This window comes from Hippocampus guttulatus, chromosome 14, assembly GCF_054856545.1.
Source record: "Hippocampus guttulatus isolate MCC_2025c chromosome 14, RoL_Hgut_1.0, whole genome shotgun sequence".
NCBI classification, from domain to species: Eukaryota; Metazoa; Chordata; class Actinopteri; order Syngnathiformes; family Syngnathidae; genus Hippocampus; species Hippocampus guttulatus.
In genome coordinates this window covers 15,754,042-15,780,050 of record NC_141274.1, presented here as the reverse complement: position 1 = coordinate 15,780,050, position 26,009 = coordinate 15,754,042, and the positions used below count along the sequence as shown (strand labels likewise).

The following is a 26,009-nucleotide window of genomic DNA, read 5'->3' as shown; positions in this document are numbered from 1 at the left end:
AAAACGATGCATTAACAATGAACATTACATCAGCAGCTGTGTACTCCAGGTTTATTCCAAAAAATAAATGGATCAAAAACTGGTGTACTCATGTGGCATGATCAGAGTATTTTTTCCAATCTCACACTGCAAAGATTAATTGACTGGTAATCATTAATACAGGTAAGTATTGATGTGTCTTGACATCCTTTTCCCAAGACGATGCATGTGTAATCTACGATCAATTTGACGAAAGAATTTAACACACGTCATCATGAGTTCTACCAACAGTTAACATTAGCATTACGACACCTTGTGACGAATGTTTTATTCATAAAGTTACCATGCTACAACCAGTAAATTATAGAATAACCAATACTGTTTCATAATATTTTTCACAGCGATTAGCCTACAAATCTAATGATCAATTTGCCTCGTAATCGTGCCTCGCGTCGTATCTCGCTCTCGCGTTCTGTGCATACGTCACAGGTGAGTTTAGTGATACGCCCTTTGGACGATTCATACGAAAAATCAAACTGGCATTTCCATTTCTTAAATATCGTAATTAGAAGACCGTGGTGAGTTTTTTTCGCCGCCATCTCAAACTTTCATCCGCGCGATTCCTCAGTTTGCGGACTAAAATAGCAACCCGCATGCGCACATAACGTCATCTGTTGCATCCCCCCCAACACTGAAAACAAAACAAAACGAAGGTAAATTAGAAGAAACACACTCACACACCACACCACATCACAAACACACATACAGGCGCAGTGAAATGGCGTTGATCACACAGTCAACTCATGTGCGGTGACTTTTATAGTTAAACTATTTTTCGGTACCGTGAAAATGACGCCACGGAAACGACACACTACCGGTAACGATTGTTACTGTGAAATCCTCAGGCTTGCCGTAGTTTTTTTGTTTGTTTGTTTGTTTTGACTGAGAGATTTCCTTGCGTCCCAAAAACGCACATTGTTTGGAACTGTGCGTCCTGTGGGAAAATTATGCGTCTAGGACGCGGGACGCAGAGGTAACGAGATGGCTGAGCTCTAAACATTCGCTGAGTACAACTATTATTACCACTACCACTAATACTACATTAATTAATTTAATACCTTCAACTTCACAATAATAATAAAAATTAATTAAATCAACCATGATTTTAAACTATGTATTATCAATATTCATTATTCCAAACATGAGAAAGCATTCAGCAAACATAACTGGAATCGAGCAAAGGGACTCCAAATCCCAAGGGCCAAAGTGAAGTGCCGACATTATTGACTCCAGCTGGAACGCAAATGACTTGGTTCAAACAAACCTTCTAGTGCGACCGCACAAACGTGACGACTGTGCAAAAATAACTAAATAGAAGACACCACTGTTACAGAAAGGCTTTACACGCTATTTAAACTGCCGATCGCGAACGGAACGAACCGTGATTGAAACTAACTGTGATGCCGCTCTTTACACCTTGCACTGACTGTCACCTGTCAGTGGCAGCCCCGCCCCTCTTAAAGCGCCAGATAAAGTCATCAACATAGGTTTCTCTCGCTGGATTTTGTTTGATTTCTTCATGATTTTTGCGGTCCTCGGGCCCACTTTATATCTGTGGACGAAGGATTAGAGGCTCAAATCCTTCGTTGTGTCCGAGGACCAACAACCCGAGGCCAAGGCCAAGGCCAAGGACTTGACTCCGAGGCCAAGGACCAACCTTCGGTCCTCGAGCCAGTCCTTGAGGCCAAGGACCGGCTCGAGGAACACATCGCTGCCATGCATGGTTAGGAGCTTTCGGGTCTTAACCTCCGTGGTCTGAATCTCTTCCTTTGGCCCCCTGATTATTCCTGCAGGGTATCTGATCACTGGCAGGGCATAGCTGTTTATTGCCCGGGTCTTATTCTTGCCATTGAGCTGGCTTCTTAGGACCTGCCTCACTCACTGGAGGTATTTGGCCGTAGCCGCTTTCCTTGTTGCCAGTTCGAGGTTGCCATTGGCTTGTGGTATACCGAGGTACTTGTAGCTGTCCTCAATGTCTGCTATTGTTCCTCCAGGGAGTGAGACTTCAGTGCGGACTACCTTTCCTCTCTTGGTCACCATCCGACTACATTTCTCAAGCCCGAATGACATCCCGATGTCACTGCTGTAGATCCTGGTTGTGTGGATCAGGGAGTCTATGTCCCTTTCGCTCTTAGCATCCAGCTTTATGTCATCCATGTAGAGGAGAAGACTGATCGTAGCTCCATTTCTGAGGCGTTATCCATAGGCTGTCTTGGTAATTACTTGGCTTAGGGGGTTCAGTCCTATGCAGAACAGCAGTAGGGAGAGTGCATCACCTTGGTATATGCCACATTTGATGGACACTTGGGTAAGTGGCTTGCCATTGGCTTCAAGTGTGGTTTTCCACATCCTCATCGAGTTCGCAAGGAAGGCTCTTAGGGTCCTGTTCACCTTATACAACTCCAAGCAATCAGTGATCCATGTATGTGGCATCGAGTCATAGGCTTTCTTGTAATCAATCCAGGCTGTGCACAGGTTGGTATGTCGGGACCTGCAGTCTTGCTCCTCTGGTATCTCTACCAATGCCCTTCTGTGCTTCGCTCATGTATTGATCCATGTGTCCACTTATCTTAGCCGCAATGATGCCTGACATGAGCTTCCATGTTGTGGAGAGACAGGTTATTGGCCGATAGTTGGATGGGACTGCACCCTTTGAGGGATCCTTCATGATCAGGATCGTTCGCCCTTCGGTTAGCCATCCTGGGTGAGTCCCATCCCTCAGCAGCTGGTTCATTTGTGCTGCTAGGCGCTCATGGAGTGCTGTGAGTTTCTTTAGCCAGTAGGTGTGGACCATGTCCGGGCCTGGTGTTGTCCAGTTCTTCATATCTGAGACTCTTTCCTGTATGTCTGCCACTGTTATGGTAACTGGGTTACATATATATATACTGTATGTACATATACATATATATGTATATACACACACACACGCACGCACGCACACACACACACACACAAACACACACACACACACACCTTGAACGAATAAACCCTAAAGTAATGGCTGTAACTATGGACTCTCTCTGCAACCCTACGCTACAGTATGAGGTAAAATCCCTCCATCCATTTTCTGAACCGCTTTATCCACACAAGTCCAGTCTCGTCCATATTAAAAGTTTGCTGGGGAAGCTATTCCTCGGCCTTGATGAGATTTTCAAACTTAACTTTAAACTTTTTGGCAGCTTCCTTGTCTAAACTGGCTGCCTCCCCATGACAAATCACGGAGTGTATCACACTTCTTTGGCTCAACTTTTGCTTTAAAATCAAACTCTTCAGGAGCAATGCTGGGATCCTTTTTTTTTTTTTTAAATCAAATCTCCATACAATTGTCTTGCTTTGCCACAAATCGTATCTTGGCTAAGACTGTCCCGTGTTCACTGTTTCTCATTTATGAAAATAAGCAAAAATTTCTCCACTTCCTCTAATATGTGTGGCCTTTGTTTGCTAAGCACACGAGATCCTTCAGCGACATCAGTGACTTTACGATGGTCTTTCCTTTTTAGGATGCTGCTGATAATCGATTTCGGCATGCCGAACTCCTGAGCCAACAGACACACGTACACCCGATTCATATTTCGCTATCAAATCTTTCTTAAATTCAATAGTTTTGCGCACTATTTTACTCTTTTTTTTCACCAGCTTTACTACTTTCACTTGATTTCTTTGGTGCCATGATTAGGGGCTGACACACAATGAAGAAATAACAGTCCGATTTGCATAGATGTCGACAAACACGATGCTTTTTAAAAAAATCTTTATTGAAAACGTCCACTCACATTGGATGCTCTTATTTTAAAAAAAATCTTTATTGAACACGTCTGCTCACAATGGAACGCTACACGAGGAAGCGTCACTGCCTCGTTTACCCGAGGAAGTGTCACTTCCTCGTGTACGGAAGGCGAGAGGAGTCGAGTGGCGCATTCAAGTTCGCTCAGTTTGGTCGAGAACCGATTTTTGGTCGTAATCCAAGCCCTAAAAAACTCGTAATTTTTGGTCAAAAACCGATTTGGTCGACAACAGAGACATTCGAAAATCGAGGTTTGACTGTATATAAAAAGACCATGAATCCACGTGCTGCCACAGCCACAACTGTCACCCAGATTGGCTCAGGGTTAGCCAGATAGCAAACAGACAATAACCTGAGCTCAAAACAGAATCTGTGCGCTCTTATTTGCCGACACCCATGTCACTCACCAGACCGGGCCCTACATTTTAAAGCCAAGTACACTCATTGTCACAGATACTGTGATGTGGAAGACGGTGAGCCAAAGCGGACCACAATAATAGCTCCATTTCACATGCACGTTTTGTTGTTAAATAATGGAAAATCAATTTTTATTCCATAAATCAATGATATCATCAGTAAGATAATTAGTTCTAAAAGTATTTAATAGGTGCAGACTGAGAAACAATTATAATGTAGAATGACAAACGGTCCATGTTGACTCACCTTGAATAAAAGTGTGCATAGGGATGTCTGAAATGGAGGAATTGGTAGTTGTCCTGTACAGCAATGGAGAAGTGAGACCTTGAGAAAACAAACAAACAAACAAAAAAATATATATATTACAATAAGAATACATTTTATGCGCCAGCACTTACCACGGTACTCGGATTAATAGTGCATTCGCCAAATAAGAATGAAAAAGAATAATTTGTCAGCGTAGGGGGGCGCCATGCTGGGCGAAATCTTTCGCTGCAGACAGCAAGTGATGTCAAAGCTACAGTACTGTGTTGCCTGCTAACAGCGCGCCACTGAATGGTGTCAGCTGACAATTGTACACAGCTGGTTTGACTTTGTGAACATCATGGCTGAGATGGAAACTTGCGGTTCACCTGTTTTCTGGGTTTGCACACATGATGTTCACAATGACAGCCCAAAGGCAATATGACATCAATTTTACTCGACAGCAGAGTGCAATGCTGGATAATATGTCAGAGCCGCCTGAGTTTGCATAACATGGGTCAAAAGTGACCCGGTTGAGTTTTTATTTTCGATATCTTTGCAGTAAATTAATTTCATCATTCAGTATTCAAGGTATTCCTCAATTAACTCCTTTTTTGACCATAATACACAATTATTTTATTTTTTCCTTTCTTACTTTTTGAACAAAAATATTTTTATATCACTACCCTTCTAATGCACAACATGGGTCTAAAATGATCCATTCATTTTCATGTTATTTCATTCATGGCTGAGTTTTTTTATGATGTAACTTTGAAAACATTAAATTTTATCAATTACTCTTCCAACTATGCAGTAAATATTTTGTTTTTGATTACCACTGGTCATTATTTCCACTTTTCCTTTCTTTTGTATTTCGACCTCAAGGTTACACACATGGGCCAGAAAGACCCACATGTATTTACTAGCTTTTGCATTTGGAGAGAAAAAACATTTCACAGCTCTGCACAGGTCCCCCTTTGCCCATCTCTAATACATGTATTGTTTTTCAATTGCTCTAATGTTGCCTCAAAATATATTTGGTGACAATTGTGAATTGCACATAATATTTGATGAGATTTCATCGAGTTTGAGCATGAGTACATTACTTGTTAGAAAGTTACAGGTAATTAAAATTAGCTAGCTCACTCGCTTTAGTAGTGTTTGCTAGTCGTGGCGGGGGATGCTGGCAGATTTTTTCATTGAGGTGTTAGCTACTTAGCGCAGTCGATTGCTTAGTCAAGTCACCAAAATTAATCTGTATGTGTGTATTTGCATATTGATGTGGATCAGAAAACATTGTAATGCTTTTGATTGTCTTTATTCAGAGTACCGCTGAACGCAGATTTACTGCTGAGGAGGTTGTAGCGATGCTGCAGCGAGAACCACATGAGGAAGATGAGGAGACAATTTTTTTCTGATTCAGAGTCTGAAATTTATGATGATGATTACCCAGAATATTTGCCACCCGGTCAAGCTGGAATTGTGGGTGTATCTGGAAATCCAGCTTCCCTGGATGAAGAAGAGTCCTCTCATGATACAGAAGACTCCTCTGATCAATCGTCTGAAGAGGAAACTCAGACTCAGTTCAATAGACTGAGTAAAAATGGATCTGACTGGAATTAGAATCCCCCACACTCATGGCAGAACAAGAAGACACAAACATCTTGATGGAGAGGTCCAAGACCTCCTCCTAGAACATCAGCTGTTTCACCAAAAGATGATGGGATATGTTCATGAGTGACAACATCTTTGAGGAGATTCTAAAATGGACCAATTTAGAGGGACAAAGAACCGCCACAACAAAAGGGAAATAGTGGAGAAACACTGACAAAGAAGAATTCATGGCCTTTATTGGTTTGACCCTCATTGCAGGGGACTGTGTCACCATAGATGAGTAGTTCGTGCCATTCCGAGGCAGGTGCATGTTCCACCAGGACATGCCCAGAAAGCCTGCAAAATATGGGCTAAGAATCTTCTGGATGTGTGACGCAAGGGTACCTTATGGAATAGAAGGAGCTGTCTTTACAGGGAGACAGCCAAGAACAGAGGTTCAAAGAAACTTAGGAGAGAATGTCATCCAACAATTGTGCAGTGGAATCACACATAAGTGAATATACAGGACAATTGAGAAAATAATTTTTAGCACAATGCCTACACAAATTGTATTTAATTTTTTTATTTGATTTCTTTATAGGCAGAATAGAATAAAATGCATTGCAGGCAGTTCAGAGTTGTTAAACTACTGATAAAGCGAAACTCAAGAGCCGTGTTCTCTCTTATCAAAGCTGTGTGACAAAATGACAAATACGTTGCAAATATCAAACACAAATATTTGGTCTCCTTCACTGCTAAAGTCATGACTTGAAGCAAATTATTATTATAGTTTAAGTTATTTAGTCACACTTGGATGAATGGGTCAATTTTGACCCATGTGTGTAAATGTCATGTAATAATATAAAAGCTATTTTTGTTCATAAAGTATGAAAGAAAGAATGATAAAATAAATTGATTTCAAAAGATAGGACAGAAAAAATACTCAGCCAGCATGAAATAACATGAAAAATGAATGCGGGTCATTTTTGACCCATGTTGTGCATTAGAAGGGGTGAGCATACAGTGTGTTGTGTATCAAAGGGTTAATTCTTACTCCAACAACACAATATTAATCAGAATACAGTGGTACCTCTACTTACGAAATTAAATAGTTATGGAAGAAATTTCTCAATGAGAAAATTTTGAAAGTAGAGACGCGTTTTCCATGTAAATGCCCTAATCCGTTCCAAGTCTCCCCACAATTCAGACATAAATGTTTTATAAGGAACAAAAATGCATCAAAATATGTAACAAATACATAACAATTAGATTATTGCAAAATAAATGAGCTGACGAACAAGACCCATATTCTGAGGGAGTATTTCCATTCCAATGACTTGGATTTCCTGTGTCTGACGGAGACTTGGGCAGGTACTGGTGAGTACAACGCTTTGCTTGAATTGTTGCCACCCGACTGTGGTTTCCTCGATACCCCGAGGACATCAGGCCGTGGTGGAGGAACGGTGAGCATCTTTAAGAACAATTTCAAATGTAAACGGTGCACATTCACCACATCGGCCACCAGCTTTGAAGCAACCTTCTTTGAAGTCGGTCGTGTTTTCCCGGTGCTCTGTGCTGTCATTTACCGTCCTCCTAAATACAACAAAGACTTTTTAAGCGACTTTTCAACCTTTCTTGCGGAAATCAGGCTGAGATATGATCATATCCTCCTAATGGGGGATTTTAATATCCATGTGTGCTGTCCGGAAAAAACGCTAGCAAAGGACTTCTTAAGACTTATCGACTCTTTTAATTTCGTGCAGTATGTGACCAGCCCGACACATGAACAAGGTCATATTTTAGACCTTGTCCTTGCTTATGGTCTATCGGTGTCAAATCTGGAAGTCCTTGAAAATGGGGTTTCTGATCACATGGCAGTTTTATTTGACGTAGTCTTATCGCATGCTGCTGTGAAATCTGCAGTTCCTAGTTTTAAACGCCGAATTTTTAATCCTCGCACTGCTAGTCGTTTCTCTGATGCCTTTAATAACCTTTGCGTACCCTCGTCTAACACAGAGGAACTCACCTCTTGGTTCAACTCATCATGCCGTGCCATCCTGGATTTGGTGGCTCCTTCAAAAACTGTGCTCCCAAAACCTAAACCCGAGCCATGGTTTAACGACATTACCCGCGCAGCTAGGCAGGGGTGTCGCAAAGCCGAACGCAAGTGGAAAAATGACAAATTGCATGTCTCTTATCCAATTTGGAAAGACTGCTGGCGTAACTACCAGCTCACAGTAAAAGAGGCCAAAAGAGAATATCTGTCGGACCTTATTCAAGCTAACCGTCACAACCCACGCGCACTATTTAAAACGATAGATTCTGTACTCAAACCCCCTCTGCCTACTTGCTCGGATTCTTCACCGGAGATGTGCAACAGATTCCTTCCGTTTTTCATTGATACGGTCTCTACAGCTAGGACTCCGGTCTCAAATACCGCATCTGACCCCTCTGTCCATGTTCCATGTTCAGCTGTGCTAAATTCTTTTGAAACGGTGTCCTTGGCGCTTTTGGAGGATGTAGTTCGCCAGACGAAGCCATCTGGCTCCCCTTGCGACTCTCTTCCCCCGCACTTCTTTCAGGAGGTTCTCCCGAGTGTTGGCGCATCAGTCTTGGATATCATCAACAGCAGCCTCTCTTCTGGTGTAGTTCCCCAACAGTTTAAAACATGTTGTGGTCCAACCCTTGATCAAGAAACCTGGTCTTGATCCAGATGTGCTGTCAAGTTTCAGCCCCATTTCCAAACTGCCTTTCATTTCCAAAATTCTGGAAAAAGTGGTGCACATGCAGTTGAAATTTTTCTTGGATGAACATAACATCTTGGAGGTCTTCCAGTCAGGTTTCAAGACGATGCATAGCACGGAGTCAGCCCTGTTACGCGTTTCTAATGACATCCTCCTGGCAAATGACTCTTGAGACCACGTGTGTCTAGTTTTATTGGACTTAACTGCAGCATTTGATACAGTGGATCACAGTATTCTGCTGTCTCGTTTGCAGCACTTGGTGAGCATTGGCGGCAGTGCTCTTGAGTGGTTTAGGTCCTATTTAGCTGACAGAACCTTTTGTGTCAGACTTGGCTGCTCTGAGTCACGCACTGCTCCCCTGTCATGTGGTGTTCCACAGGGCTCAATTCTGGGGCCTCTGCTGTTCTCGCTGTATCTGCTCCCATTGGGTTCCATGTAAATTTCCCCAGTGTGGGACTAATAAAGGATATCTTATCTTATCTTATCTTATCTTAAGGAAACATGGTATTCCCTTCCACTGCTATGCCAGATCTATGTCCCACTGAGCAAGAAAGACGCCTTCTCATTAAGGCCACTCCTATCCTGTCTGGAAGAAATCAAAACCTGGATGGCACAAAATGTCTTGAGATTCAATGAAAAGAAGACAGAGGTGATATTGTTTGGTCCCAGTGGCCCTTGTACATTCCATCCTGTAGACTTGGGCCCCCTGTCTCCTTATCTTAAATCAACAGTCTCAAACTTGGGCCTTAAACTGGACAGTGATTTCAAACTCGATCGGCAAATTGGTGCCGTTGTTAAATCCAGCTTCTTTCACCTTAGACGGCTGGCCAAAATAAAACCTCTCCTCTCACATGAACACTTTGAGACAGTAATTCATGCCTTTGTCACATCCCGGCTCGATTACTGCAATGCCCTTTACTTTGGAGTCAGCCAGTCCTCCATTAAGCGCCTTCAGCTGGTCCAGAATGCCGCTGCTCGCCTCTTGACTGGTACTCATAAGAGGGAGCACATAACTCCTACTCTGGCATCCCTTCACCGGCTCCCCATTCATTTTAGAGTTATTTTCAAGATCCTCTTATTTGTTTTCAAATCTCTGAATAATCTCGCGCCACCTTACCTCTCTGAGCTCATCCGCCCCTACACACCTGCCTCAGGTCTGTGGACCAGACTTTATTAGAAGTACCAAGAACTAAACTGAGGCTCAGAGGGGATCGAGCCTTTTCTGTTGCTGGTCCCTCTCTCTGGAATGACCTCCCACTGAACATTCGGCAAGCCTCCTCGCTGCCCATCTTCAAAACCCTCCTCAAAACTCACTTGTATTCTTTGGCATTCGACTCAGCATGACTTAGATTTGTTCTTGGTTTTACTGTTTGGTGCTTTCTACCGCCTTTATTAACGATTTGTCTTACTGTTTATTGTGCATGTTAAATTGCTCCATGTACAGCACTTTGTATGCAGCGATGGCTGTTTGAAAGTGCTCTATAAATACTGTTGACTTGACTTGACTTGACAAGTAAGACATTGGTTTTAGCCCATATAGGAAGTAACGACAAACTAACGCTTTGCGATAAAAAACGGGATTCAAAATGGATGCTTACAAACGTTACTTGTAAACATTACGAGCCCCGAATCTGCCGAAGACAAGTCCGGACCCCCCCCCCCCCCCTCCCTCAGATTTTTTTACGGATTCGGAGCAATATAAAATAGGTCCATTTTGACTGGAAAAAAAGCGGAATTCCGCCAAAGAGCGGAAAAATCTCATCCCTGGTAAGTAGAGGTACCACTGTATCGTGTTTAAACTAGTGGGGACACACAAAGACATTATTTCAAGGGAAATTTTTGACTTGGGTTCCCCTTTGAGTAAATGGCAGCTGACATACATTTGACATTTTGGGGTTAATTCCAAATCAGAGAGGAAATTTGCAAGTCATAAGGTGGACGAATCCAGAGATAACCTGCTTAGAATTAAAAGTATGTCGCTAAGAAAAGAACATGTTAATCATTTAGCTCAGGGTTGTCAAACCGATTTTCGTCGCGGGCAACATTTTAGTTACCATTTCCCTTGGAGGGCCATCCATCCATCCATCCATCATCTACCGCTTATCCGGGGCCGGGTCGCGGGGGCAACAGCTTTAGCAGGGAAGCCCAGACTTCCCTCTCCCTAGCTACTTCTTCCAGCTCTCCCCGGGGGATCCCGAGACGTTCCCAGGCCAGCTGGGTGACATAGTCTCTCCAGCGTGTCCTGGGTCTTCCTCGGGGTCTCCTCCCGGTGGGACATGCCCGGAACACCTCACCAGGGAGGCGCTCAGGGGGCATCCGAATCAGATGCCCAAGCCACCTCATCTGGCTCCTCTCGATGTGGAGGAGAAGCGGCTCGACTCTGAGCCCCTCCCGGATGACCGAGCTTCTCACCTTATCTCTAAGGGAGAGCCCGGACACCCTGCGGAGAAAACTCATTTCGGCCGCTTGTAGCCGGGATCTCGTTCTTTCGGTCACGACCCATAGCTCGTGACCATAGATGAGGGTTGGAACGTAGATCGACCGGTAAATTGAGAGCTTCGCCCTTTGGCTCAGCTCCTTCTTCACCACGACAGACCGATACAACGTCCGCATCACAGCAGACGCTGCACCGATCCGCCTGTCGATCTCCCGCTCCCTCCTGCCCCCACTCGTGAACAAGACCCCAAGATACTTGAACTCCTCCACTTGGGGCAAGATCTCCTCCCCGACCCGGAGGGGACACTCCACCCTTTTCCGACTGAGGACCATGGTTTCAGATTTGGAGGTGCTGATCTTCATCCCAACCGCTTCACACTCGGCTGCGAAATGCTCCAGTGAGAGTTGGAGAGCCCTGTTTGAAGGAGCCAACAGCACCACATCATCTGCAAAAAGCAGGGATGCAATACTGAGGCCCCCAAAACGGATCCCCTCAACGCTTCGGCTGCGCCTAGAAATTCTGTCCATAAAGGTTATGAACAGAATCGGCGACAAAGGGCAGCCTTGGCGGAGTCCTACCCCCACTGGAAACGATTCCGACTTACTGCCGGCAATGCGAACCAAACTCTGACATCGGTGGTATAGTGACCGAACAGCCCGTATCAGGGGGTTCGGTACCCCATACCCACGAAGCACCCCCCACAGAACTCCCCGAGGGACACGGTCAAACGCCTTCTCCAAGTCTACAAAACACATGTAGACTGGTTGGGCGAATTCCCACATACCCTCGAGGACCCTGCTAAGGGTGTAGAGCTGGTCCACTGTTCCACGGCCGGGACGAAAACCACACTGCTCCTCCTCAATCTGAGGCTCGACTTCCTGACGGACCCTCCTCTCCAGCACCCCTGAATAGACCTTACCAGGGAGGCTGAGGAGTGTGATCCCTCTGTAGTTGGAACACACCCTCCGGTCCCCCTTTTTAAAAAGAGGGACTACCACCCCGGTCTGCCAATCCAGAGGCACTCTCCCTGTTGACCACGCGATGTTGCAGAGGCGTGTCAACCAGGACAGCCCCACGGCATCCAGAGCCTTGAGGAACTCCGGGCGGATCTCATCCACCCCCGGGGCCTTGCCACCGAGGAGCTTTTTAACCACATCGGTGACTTCAACCACAGAGATAGGAGAGCCCACCTCAGAGTCCCCAGGCTCTGCTTCCTCCAAGGAAGGCGTGTTGGTGGAGTTGAGGAGGTCTTCGAAGTACTCTGCCCACCGATTCACAACGTCCCGAGTCGAAGTCAGCAGCGCCCCATCCCCACTGTACACAGTGTTAGTGGTGCACTGCTTCCCCCTCCTGAGACGTCGGATGGTGGACCAGAATTTCCTCGAAGCCGTCCAGAAGTCGGCTTCCATGGCCTCACCGAACTCTTCCCACGCTCTGGTTTTTGCCTCGGCGACCACCGAAGCTGCGTTCCGCTTGGCCAGTCGATACCCGTCAGCTGCCTCTGGGGTCCCACAGGCCATAAAGGCTCGATAGGACTCCTTCTTCAGCTTGACGGCATCCCTTACTGCTGGTGTCCACCAGCGAGTACGGGGGTTGCCGCCACGACAGGCACCAACCACCTTACGGCCACAACTCAGATTGGCCGCCTCAACAATAGAGGCACGGAACATGGTCCACTCGGGCTCAATGTCCCCCGCCTCCCCCGGAACATGGGAAAAGCTCTGTCGGAGGTGGGAGTTGAAACTCCTTCTGACAGGGGATTCCGCCAGACGCTCCCAACAAACCCTCACAATACGTTTGGGTCTGCCAGGACGGACCGGCATCTTCCCCCACCAGCGGAGCCTACTCACCACCAGGTGGTGATCAGTTGACAGCTCCGCCCCTCTCTTCACCCGAGTGTCCAGAACATGCGGCCGCAAATCCGATGATACAACTACAAAGTCGATTATCGAACTGCGGCCTAGGGTGTCCTGGTGCCAAGTGCACATATGGACACCCTTATGTTTGAACAAGGTGTTCGTTATGGACAATCCGTGGCGAGCACAGAAGTCCAATAACAAAACACCACTCGAGTTCTGATCGGGGGCGCCGTTCCTCCCAATCACGCCCCTCCAGGTCTCACTGTCATTGCCCACGTGAGCATTGAAGTCCCCCAGCAGAACAAGGGAGTCCCCAGCAGGAGTACTCTCCAGCACACCCTCCAAGGACTCCAAAAAGGGTGGGTATGCTGAGCTGCTGTTTGGTGCATATGCACAAACAACAGTCAGGACCCGTCCACCCACCCGAAGGCGGAGGGAGGCAACCCTCTCGTCTACCGGTGTGAACCCCAATGTACAGGCACTGAGCCGGGGGGCAATGAGTATGCCCACACCTGCTCTGCGCCTCTCACCTTGAGCAACTCCAGAGTGGAAGAGAGTCCAACCCCTCTCGAGAGAACTGGTACCAGAACCCAGGCTGTGTGTGGAGGCAAGTCCGACTATATCCAGTCGGAAATTCTCTGCCTCACACACCAGCTCGGGCTCCTTCCCTGCCAGAGAGTCAAGTCAAGTCAAGTCAACAGTATTTATAGAGCACTTTCAAACAGCCATCGCTGCATACAAAGTGCTGTACATGGAGCAATTTAACATGCACAATAAACAGTAAGACAAATCGGTAATAAAGGCGGTAGAAAGCACCAAACAGTAAAACCAAGAACAAATCTAAGTCATGCTGAGTCGAATGCCAAAGAATACAAGTGAGTTTTGAGGAGGGTTTTGAAGATGGGCAGCGAGGAGGCTTGCCGAATGTTTAGTGGGAGGTCATTCCAGAGAGAGGGACCAGCAACAGAAAAGGCTCGATCCCCTCTGAGCCTCAGTTTAGTTCTTGGTACTTCTAATAAAGTCTGGTCCACAGACACAGACAGAGAGGTGACATTCCATGTCCCAAGAGCTAGCTTCTGCAGCCGAGGATCGGACCGCCAGGGTCCCCGCCTTTGGCTGCCGCCCAGCTCACATTGCACCCGACCCCTTTGGCCCCTCTCATGGGTGGTGAGCTCATGGGAAGGGGGACCCGCGTTGCCTCTTCGGGCTGTGCCCGGCCGGGCCCCATGGGTGTAGGCCCGGCCACCAGGCGCTTGCCAACGAGCCCCACCTCCAGGCCTGGCTCCAGAGGGGGGCCCCGGTGACCCGCGTCCGGGCAAGGGAAACCTTGGTCCATATATTTTGCTCTTCATAAGGGGTCTTTGAGCCGTGCTTTGTCTGGCCCCTCACCTAGAACCTGTTTGCCATGGGTGACCCTGCCAGGGGCATAAAGCCCCAGACAACTTAGCTCCTAGGATCATTGGGACACACAAACCCCTCCACCACGGTAAGGTGACGACTCACGGAGGGGCCCTTGGAGGGCCATTATGACTCAATAATAGATTATTCAACTGTTGTTTAAGTTACTGTCATGGGGGGGGGGGGTTGGAAACCAAAAAATGCTGACAATATCTCTCATTTATTATATATGAGAATTTGAAATTTTGGTCCATATTTTGGCAAGCATCATGGATGATATCTATGATTTGCCTTCGCGGGCCACATAAAATGATGTGGCGGGCCAGATCTGGCCCCCAGGCCTTGAGTTTGACACCTGTAATTTAGCTGATTTAACAGAAATCATTTGAGATTGGAATTGTTTTATTTAGATGTATGTACTCAATTACCCAGGGGTGGCCAACCAGTCAGAGACAAAGAGACAATTTTTTTACTGCAAAGATATGGGCATCCCGTGACACACACACACACACACACACACACACACACACACACACACACACACACACACACACACACACACACACACACACACACACACACACACACACACGCACACACACACACACACACACACACACACGTGCGCACACGAAATAGATTTATTATTATTTTTAATTAATGTTGTATGGTGGAGTAGTGCGTCAAACATTTGTGACACGGACACACCAAGATCAACGTTATGCATGGATGTTTTTGTTCATTATTTTTAGATCCACAAAAAACAGCTGCTAAATCCACATGAGGCCAACTCAAGACAAGCTTTTCCACACACAATTCAAGTCACTACAAGATTTTTTCCCCCGCTATTTCCACTTTGGAAAGATGGTGTGAACTCCGGGCAACATTGCTCATTTCCAATGCATAAAATCCTCCAGGAACATTGGGTTTCAAAAGTTTGCATCGGGAGGGTCATTTGTTGAGCGAAAGATGTCTCTCGGGTAGTTGAGAAAACCACATTGCGCAAAGAAAAGCGTGTGCATCCAATTCATAATAGATGTATTTCAGCACCATTGCCACATTCGTGGCCAGACCTCTTGCCGCCACTCTCAATAGCAACACAGAAGTTTCCAGCATGATATTCATTTTGGCAGGTGCCTCAAAGATGGAACGGCCCCCTAAATCTGGGCTCCTGGATCACAGTTAAACGGTATGGCTACGAAATGTTTTATCCACCCATCCATGATGTGAACCTCGTTGTGTTATTCAAATAGCAGCATGTAGAAATTACTGTCACAATCTCAGTAAAAAGTGTGCTTGCTTTCAATTGTGTAGGTTCTTTATGTTTGGGTAGATTCTTTGACATCTTGGTATGGTTGAATCGGGGTCACTGGACTCTTGTCTGTTGAAAGTGTTCAGTTTTTTTCTCGTTTTATGAAAATGTTCAAAAATTACTTGGGCATTTAGCTATTTAGCATAACATTTTGTTATGAATAAAATAAGACGGCATGATATTAAACCTCGGTTTTATGATAAAGCACTGAATCCAAATAAATCAACAATCTGGTTATTTATTGCATTTGAATATTTAACAATTGGAAAAAAAATTACAAAATAGCCATTCATTGAAGGTGCACCTCATAATCCAGTGCGCCTTTTAGTGCGGAAAATACGGTCGTATAATTACACCACTCAAGTCATTTTAAAAACAGAATTTGCGGAAACAAATAGCTGTACAGTCGGCCCATGCTACTTGCGGGTGCTTGGAGCAGGGCTGGCTCACAAAAAGCGAAAATCCACTATAATTGACGCCCATTGTAATTGCTCTGGGAAAAATAGAAGAAAAAAATTACATATTCACCAATTCAGATTCAGATTCTGAATCTGAATTGTAACTAATTTTTGTAACTAGACAACAAAGCAGGTAATGTCACTCGAACACATGCGATTCTCCGAGTGACTGGACTCGCTTGTCTGTACATCTACGCTTGCGCAAATGTTGGTATGAGGGCGAGGGGTGGATAGGCGCGCACATATGAAAAGACAGCGAGGCGGACGGGCGATTCAGATGGCTGCCTTACACGGATATCGGATCTACCTCTTTGCTCTATGGCTTGGATCAGGCTGACGAGGGCGGCGGGAGCCGTCTCCGCTGGTGTGAACTGCTCACTCAGGTCGGGCACTGAGGCAGCTGAAACAAGACAATCACAGTTACACATCCACCACGGAGTCTCCCGAAAGTCATGGGGGTCCTGTGGGATTGGCAGCCCACAGTATACGTGGGATGATTTCGGTACTAGCCAATGGGTAAACACATTACTATGCAAAGACCAGCATATTTTTTCATTTTAGCCTGTTCCACAAAAAGCACACCTGTCCACCTAAACCAGTGTTTTTCAAAATCTTGACACCACCCCAAAAAATTAATCAAAGACTTCGCTCTCCAACTACTGTGTTGCCAGAGGGTTAATCAAAAATAAGGCTTTATGCCATCAAAAGTATATTCAATATTGTAAACTGCTGTAACATGATGCAGTTTGAATATTAGTACTATGTTTAAATGTAGTCAAATAACATACCCGTACCTAATAACTCAATTCAAATGTTTTGCACATAAAGGTGAAATAAGTAAGACACTCAAATAAATGTTCAGTTCTTCAAAATGAAAGACTTTCCATGTTTTACACTTAAAGGTTAAATATCACTGAACTTGTACTTGGGCAATGAACGTTTCACATGTCATTTGAGAGAGTGTGGTCCTTGTATCATACTTTGCAAATCTCAGACCTAAACTTTGCCCTGCTTTAGGCTTCTGTTCACAGAAATCATTTGTAACAAAACTTTTGATTGCATCTCAAGATCTCATTCCAGTTATGGTTCATGTTGCATCAGACTCCAGGAAAAAACAAATAGTTGTGAATGCACCTTTTGTTGATTGGCAATAAAATCCATTCTGATTTTGAGTCTGATATCTTTGCTTTAAATAGCATTAAAAAAAAATTATGTTCAAAGCGCATGACAAAAATAAGACAATTATTCGAGTAGCATCGTGGGCAAGCTTGTGAGCCACTGGTCACGCTGAAGACAGAAATGGGACTTATGATGGGAGCAGTGCCCTACTAAAGCCAGCAGAAAGCTGTTTATATCTTAAGAGTCGTGATGCCCCCCTGCGTTATCATTCATGCAACCCAGACTGTGTGACGAGTGGAAGATCGCTTTTGGGAGGTATCCTCACATGTTCAAAATCACTATCCATCCATCCATTATCCGATTCGATTATTCTCACGAGGGTCATGGGCGTGCTGGAGCCTATCCCAGACATCTTCCGTTGCCAGCCAATCGCAAGGCCAACAACTATTTGCTCACACAATCACGGCTAGGGACAAATTAGAGTGATCAATCAACCTACCGTGGATGTTTTTAGAATGTGGGAGGAAACCGGAGTACCCGGAGAAAACCCCACGGCCACAGGGAGAACATCCAAACCCCACACAGGAAGGCCGGTGGTCCGGAATCGAACCCTGGACCTCTATACTATGAGGATAGCGTGCTAACCACTGTGCCGCCTCAAAATCACGACTACCGTATTTTCCGGATTACAAATCTCTCCAGAGTATAGGTCACAAAAGCCATATAGAAGAAATCCATCCATCCATCCATCCATTTTCCGAACCGCCTGATCCTCACTAGGGTCGCGGGGGGTGCTGGAGCCCATCCCAGCCGTCTCCGGGCAGTAGGCGGGGGACACCCTGAATCAGTTGCCAGCCAATCGCAGGGCACACAGAGACGAACAACCATCCACGCCCACACTCACACCTAGGGACAATTTAGAGCTTCCAATCAGCCTGCCATGCATGTTTTTGGAATGTGGGAGGAAACCGGAGCACCCGGAGAAAACCCACGCAGGCCCGGGGAGAACATGCAAACTCCACACAGGGAGGCCGGAGCTGGAATCGAACCCGGTACCTCTGCACTGTGAAGCCGACGTGCTAACCACTGGACTACCGGGCCACCCTATAGAAGAAATAAAAAAACATATAAATCGTACTGGAGTACAAGCTGCATTTTTGGGGGAAATTTATTTGATCAAATTCAACACCAAGAACAGACATGTCATCTTGAAAGGCAACTTAAAATAAAAATGAAATCAAGAACAACAAGGGAATAAGTGTATGATATGCTAACGTTACACGACGCATAAACAACGAACTGACAATATGCATTGTATGTTCATGTAACATTCAGAGTTATTCAAATACACACACACGCGCCTATAGCGCCCTCTTGCGGTTTAATGTGAAATGACGTAAGAAAGTGTTAATAATTTAACAAATAAGTCCCTCCAGAGTATAAATCGCCCCACCCCGGCCAAACTATGAAAAAAACTGCAACTGATAGTCCGGAAAATACAGTATTCAGGAGATCAAAAAACATCATGGCTGGCATAGCAATCATGTATCGTTACACTCTAAAATCATGTTCAACTACGAATCCAATGTGCTAGGACGTGGCAAGCACGAGCCATTCTGATCATCTGTCAAAGGCTTACACTGATCTCCTGACCAGACAAAAAAAAAAACTTGAATATTCCCAAAAACAAACAACTTTTCAATTGAGTCAGAACCACAAATAATTCATGAAATAAAACGATGAGCTGACTAAACAGTGTAACAGGCGTAAATAAATGTGCAAATTGCCGCCTGACGTTCAATACCAATCAAAATAATCAGGATTATTCTTTTTTTCAGTAACTGCCCACCCCAAATCTAACCTATTTGCACTCGTTATTGTCTAAAAACCTTCCACAATTTCACTTTTGTGGCAAAATATTGCTGCACGGATCCCATGTTGTGAGGAAAAAGTGTATTTTTATGAATCTTCTCAAACAATTCAAATGTCAGCGAGCTAATAGCTTTGTTCTCAAGCTATTTTCAATACTTTAAATTGGTTAATAATGCGTACAAGTAACAGATTATCCAGGGACGGCCCTATAGTAATTTGTGAAAAATATCAAATTGACCCTATTTGGACACACGGAATTTCCACCCAACAGTGATTATATTTTGGTTTTTACTGGTCTGTTGGGCAGAAAAGTTTGGGTTGCACAAATTTTGTGACCTCAAAAATGTGTGAAAGGACCACAAACAACAATAAAAGAAATTGTGGTGAGTTGTGCCTGCTGCAGAACAAAAATGTAAGGTTGTGTTTTGTATTCAGTTGTGAAGTTTGTCAATTAAGCAAATCTGCCTTACCATTGGATGAGAAATTGCATTAACAAACAAAAAAAGTCACAAAACTTGTTTTTATGTGTATATACTTTGCAAACGTCTGTATACTAAATCAAACGTGGTTTGAGTCTAAAGTGAAAGATTACAGGAGAGAGTGGGGGGAAGTTTCCCTTCGTCCACTCCCTTTTCTTTTCTCCTGTCGAGCTTTCTCTCCTCCCCTGTACTCCATTCTGTGCCGCTCGCTGCTTCGCCTTGGCTCTTTGCGTGAGTGGAGCACAATAAAGGATTTAATCAAAACTCCTGAACAAGCAAAAGCCCAGTGGCAAGTTGCCAGATATGGCTCGGCCAGGACATCGCAGACAGGCCTCCTATTTGGTCCCGGAGCAGAGCCTTTTGCTGGGTCGATGGGTGGGGGTGAGGGTGGGGGGGGGGCGGTGGGAGTAACACCGGGGGCAGGGAGGACCGGGCCTGACCAGGACTTGCCAACGGGCTTCAGTTCCTGTTAAATCGTAGCTGATGACTAATTTGGGGAGTTCGGACAAGAAACGCTGCATCAGCACATTCCATTCTCGCGCTCTCGCTCTGGTTCTTGATCTCACTTTCTGTCTTTTGCGCCAACATTCCTTTTCCCGCTTCTCTCCAAGACTCCTTTTTTTTCTCTCTTTATTTTACTGCCTTTTGTTCTCAGAATTTTTTTTTGAACCCAACTTCTCTTTTTTCCCCCTCCATTTCCTTCTCTCTCAGTTTCAATGCCTGCCAGTTAAACATGAAAAGTTTGCCTGGCAGTGTCTTCAGTGCACACAGAGACAGACCTCCACCTCTTCTTTATCTCTGTCGGCCATCTGGACGGGCAGGCTCCTTCCCACTCTTCTCACAACCCAGTAGCATTCACTTGGGTGTACTTGTGCAGTCCTGACATGACGGTTCACTCCAAACGGCATTACACAAGATAATTTACTCCAATTATCGACCAGCGACCAGCCTCCCCCTGTCCATGATTACGTTTCAGTGTGTGACGGACGCACACCGTCTATGACAACTTTTCAGTGCGTGACAGCAGAAAGTCTACCCCGCCGTGCGCATTGCCGATTATTTTTTGGCACGTGATGACCACCGTCACTGAATATTCCCAGAACGAGGCATGTGCCTGCTGAGCTGTACTGCCTAAAGGAACAAAATGAATCAAGGGCTGGAATGCCAGTAAAAAAATAAATAAATAAATAAAATAGATGTCGTGTGAGCAGCAGAGGGATGTCAGCAAAGTAATCTGATTGGATGTTTGCCTCTTCCGAGAGACCATTCCTGACACAGGATATGGCATTAAGCCTTTTTGGGGGGTGGTCCTCTCAGATGCGGCACTGGCTTCATGTACTCATGATATCATACACTACATTTCATATGTATTCGAGGTGCAACGATTAATCCACAACTAATCAACGATCCAATAAGTTGCTGACTATTTTTGATAAACGATTTATCATTTAGGATCTTGTTAAACTTAAAACGGTGCAAATCCTCAAAAAATTCAGTCTCGAGTGTTGGTTTATTTGGAGCTTGCTTGTAATTTAAGTTTTGGCTCACAGCACACAGCAAAAAAATTAATTAAATGGACAGGCGACGGCTCGCAGCTCGCAAAACCTGTGAACAGGGTCACTCGTCAGTTCAGGTACCACTGCATGCTAACAGCCAAGGTGTGCGTGCCCACTACTTTCATTTACTTGCTTCAAGCTGCAAGTTAAACAGACAATGCCACACAATACACAAAATTAATCAATCAACTTTCTTTTCATGATCATAACTTTGTTTTATTTGTGCAAAAAAGATAGGTCCTACATTTTTGAACTGTTCTGCATTTGGACCCAAAAAAAGGAATAGCTTACCCATTCTGAAAAAGCATCTTTATGTTGATTGTTACCGTGGCCAAATATTTCCAAACTATAGAAACCACATGATTATGAACCACACCCACTCCATTTTTAAAGGAAAAAACATTTTGTACACACACAAGCCGCACCTGTCTATAAGCCATAGGTGCCGACATTGTAATATGAGATATTTACAAAGAAAGACGGTGCACAGAAAGCGTGAAAAGTTTTAACAACATAGCTTAACTTTTCTTTCCAAATAGTGCCTGTAACGCGGTAGCACCACAGCAGTAAAACAGCACTAACAGGGCTGGTTAAAAATAAAAACATAAAAGTCACTGTTCGCCATGGAGTCATGCTTTTTATTCTATGAAAAAATCCTCGTTTGCCGCAACGCTCGGTCAACCATTCCTTCATTAGGCTTTCTACCATCTACGCTTTTGTGTCAACTTTTACAACAATGTCTTTCGGGAGTTTTTGTTTTTTTGGGCATCGTAATCCTTGGTGGATGCAGTGCAGCCAAAAATACAGGTTAAATGCGCCCTCTCATGGACAGTTGTTTTCAGTGTGACTGATGATAGCATCTTCCTCGACACATACATATCAACTTCTCTCATTCTTACCTATGCTCGAGAGCTTGGATGTTTCATCCTGGACAGTGGCTCTCACACTCACTAGTCCCCGGCCTCCTTCCTTTCGGCTTGCGTACAGTCTCAAGGTGCTGGATTTGGGATGGAACCCTCCATGCATGGTTAGGAGCTTTTGGGTCTTAACGTCCGTGGTCTGAATCTCTTCCTTTGGCCACCTTATTATTCCTGCAGGGTATCTGATCACTGGCAGGGCATAGCTGTTTATTGTCCGGGTCTTATTCTTGCCATTGAGCTGGCTTCTTAGGACTTGCCTCACTCGCTGGAGGTATTTGGCCGTAGCCGCTTTCCTTGTTGCCAGTTCGAGGTTGCCATTGGCTTGTGGTATACCGAGGTACTTGTAGCTGTCCTCAATGTCTGCTATTGTTCCTTCAGGGAGTGAGACCCCTTCAGTGCGGACTACCTTTCCTCTCTTAGTCACCATCCGACTACATTTCTCAAGCCCGAATGACATCCCGATGTCGCTGCTGTAGATCCTGGTTGTGTGGATCAGGGAGTCTATGTCCATTTCGCTCTTAGCATACAGCTTTAAGTCATCCATGTAGAGGAGGTGACTGATTGTAGCTCCATTTCTGAGGCGGTATCCATAGCCTGTCTTGGTGATTACTTGGCTTAGGGGGTTCAGTCCTATGCAGAACACTTGGGTAAGTGGCTTGCCATTGGCTTCAAGTGTGATTTTCCACATCCTCATCGAGTTCGCAACAAAGGCTCTTAGGGTCCTGTTCACCTTATACAACTCCAAGCATTCAGTGATCCATGTATGTGGCATCGAGTCATAGGCTTTCTTGTAATCAATCCAGGCTGTGCACAGGTTGGTATGTCGGGACCTGCAGTCTTGTGCGACTGTTCTGTCAACCAGGAGCTGATGTTTGGCTCCTCTGGTATTTCTACCAATGCCCTTCTGTGCTTCGCTCATGTATTGATCCATGTGTCCACTTATCTTAGCCGCAATGATGCCTGACATGAGCTTCCATGTTGTGGAGAGACAGGTTCTTGGCCGATAGTTGGATGGGACTGCACCCTTTGAGGGATCCTTCATGATCAGGATCGTTCGCCCTTCGGTTAGCCATCCTGGGTGAGTCCCATCCCTCAGCAGCTGGTTCATTTGTGCTGCTAGGCGCTCATGGAGTTCTGTAAGTTTTTTTAGCCAGTTGGTGTGGAGCATGTCCGGGCCTGGTGCTGTCCAGTTCTTCATATCTGAGACTCTTTCCTGTATGTCTGCCACTGTTTTGGTAACTGGGTTCTGTTCAGGGAGGTTGCTGTGCTCCTCTCTCAGGGTCACCAGCCGTTGTGCACTGCTGTTATGTGCAACCTCCTTCTCCCGTATGCCTTTCCAGTACCTTTCAGTTTCCAGTCTTGGTGGGTCAGCTCTGTTGTTAGGACCCTGCCACTGAGCGTACACTTTTGCAGGTTATGTTGCGAACAGCCTGTTCATTCGTCTGGCCTCATTCTCTTTCGTGTACCGCTTTAGGCGGCTGGACAAGGCTTGGAGCCTTTGTTTGGCAGCTTCGAGTGCTTCAGGTATGGTCATCTGGATGTACCTCTCGGGTATCGGCCTTTTCATCACACCTCTCTGGGCCTCCGTCAATTGATTCACATCTTTCCGAGCCGCCTTGATCTTAGCCTCCAACCGTCTTTTCCATGGTGGGTAACGTATCTCATGGCTTCCATGGTTGCTCTTATAGCCAAGCATCTCAAGGATCACTGATGCTGAAGCGTATATCAGCTCATTGGTTTCCGTGTTCGTTACGGTAGGGATCGCCCTCAGTGCTGCATTCACACTTTCCATGAGACTTTCAGGTGGTACTTCACATAGCCGTTGTAATCGGTTTCTAGGTTGCCCAGCTTTCATTCTCGCCATGATCTTAGCTTTCAGATCAGTTGCTGCCTCGCTCAGCATTTCATTCATTGGGGCTGGCCTCCCAATCTCATCATCTGCATTCATTGGGGCTTGCCACCCAATCTCTGGTATGACCTCCTCCTCTGATCTGGCAGCCTGGGGCCCCTCACCATGGAACCTGCGTTGTACCTCATCAATCTCAAGTTGTGACAGCAGTTGCCGTTTATGGATGTTGGAACACTGAGCTACTAGTTGTTTCGTGGTCAACCGTGACTGTGGGTTTCGAAGTAACCATTTAGCCCACATTCTCTGCATGTAACCCCTCTGACTAGGGTTGCTTGAGTAGTAGCATTCCAACAGAGCCATGTTATCGCATCTCGCCCATCTCCGCTTTGTTCCAGTAGCCCATTTTTCATCAAGGTGCTCTGGTTCCCCAGCACCTGACGCAGACCTTGTTTGGCCGGGCGACGTCTGAGCCGGCATGTCATTCATTTTACTGTCTCTCATCATTGTAGATGATGGTTGCAACAGATCCCGGGAACAACATCGGACATCTCAGTCCAGAAATGTGCAGTGCTGGGAACAGCAAGGATACTGCGCAGAACCCTCAAGCTTCCTGGCCTCTGGTAGAGGACCCGAGCTGAATGAGGGACGGACACCACCCGAGGGGTGAGACGAGGATTTTATTATTTTTTTTATGTATAAAACTGTATTTTAAAAGTCATTTCAACAAAATGTCAGTGTAATAAGCCTCTGAATGTGTTCTTTAAAATAATCTAGTGATAATACTCACCATTAATGTGAATGGTTTTCCATTCCTCACGATTGCTAAAAGTCCAGCAAAATTATTGGAATGAAAGTCATCTTGCCGGACCCATACGCGAAGTCACTGCTGCCTAGCTTGCACACTGCTCAGTTGCTTGCACGCTTCTTTTCGGCCGTTTCTCGCACAGTATTTTGGTGCGAACGTAGCATGGGGCGTGTCAAAGTGCCGCTCTGCATTCGACTGTTTCATCAATGGAATTTTGTCATTGCAAATCAGACACACCGCAGAACCTGTTCTCTCCACAAAGGCAAATCCTTCGGTCCATTTGTCCCGAAGTCTACCAAACTCGTCATCTTTTTTTCTTTTCGCCATCTTATTTGCTTAGGATTAGCTTTGAGTTAATGGCCGAGCGGGTTGATTCAAAAGGGGGCGTATACCTGTTTCCACAGCAACGGCAACGTTGGCCAGTATCATCCAATCAAAATGGCTCCTGGAGCCAACTGCAGCCCGAACGAGGAAATGAGCAGTGAAAACTCGATCGATGGATGCATTAATAAACAAGCGAGAACATTTTTTTTATCTGCGAGCCAGATGCAATCATCAAAAGAGCCATACATGGTTAACGAGCAATAGGTTCCCGACCCCTGACATAGCATCTCCTTAGCACCGTCATGTCTGTTAACAGTTGGTATGTTGTGGACACAAGTGACGACAGCAACCATTTCGTCTACCTGCATGTTTGGCGAGACTGAGATTGGAACATGTGTGACAGATTTGACTCTGCATGCAGTATGGTTATAATGTTAAGGTTGTGAAAAGAACTTGAAGATTATGACGTCAAGCTTTGGCTTTACTCCTGGCATCTGAGTGCTATAATTCACACAGCTGCTGAAGATCCACGTCATGCAAACAAAGGTTGAATTTAGGACAAGCGATCAATGCTGCCATTTGTCTTGCGTAAAAGCTCTACACTCATTCTCAGGGAACACTTGCAGTGGAAAGAAAGATCCCAAATCTCAAGTTTAAAACACCGTACACATGCAGTAAAATGCAGAGCTTATTATAACTTGTCGAATTGCGTGCAATGAAGATGGCAAATATTTATAAAGATTTATCAAATTCTCCAATTGAGGAAGAAAGTCAGATTTAACACGCAAAACCAATTTTATT

General features: G+C 45.3%; 1 protein-coding gene across 2 annotated transcripts in view; it reads right to left on the bottom strand.

The window, feature by feature from the left end:
- pik3r2 (phosphoinositide-3-kinase, regulatory subunit 2 (beta)) overlaps nucleotides 1-26,009 on the bottom strand; it is a 65,918-nt gene that overhangs the window by 19,403 nt on the left and 20,506 nt on the right. For both annotated transcript variants that reach the window (XM_086128364.1, XM_086128362.1), the window contains exons 3-4: nucleotides 16,592-16,684; nucleotides 4,487-4,564 (exon numbers count right to left, since the gene is read on the bottom strand). In XM_086128364.1, the coding sequence (XP_085984490.1) occupies nucleotides 4,487-4,564; nucleotides 16,592-16,684 (171 nt within the window). The remainder of the gene's footprint in view (nucleotides 1-4,486; nucleotides 4,565-16,591; nucleotides 16,685-26,009) is intronic.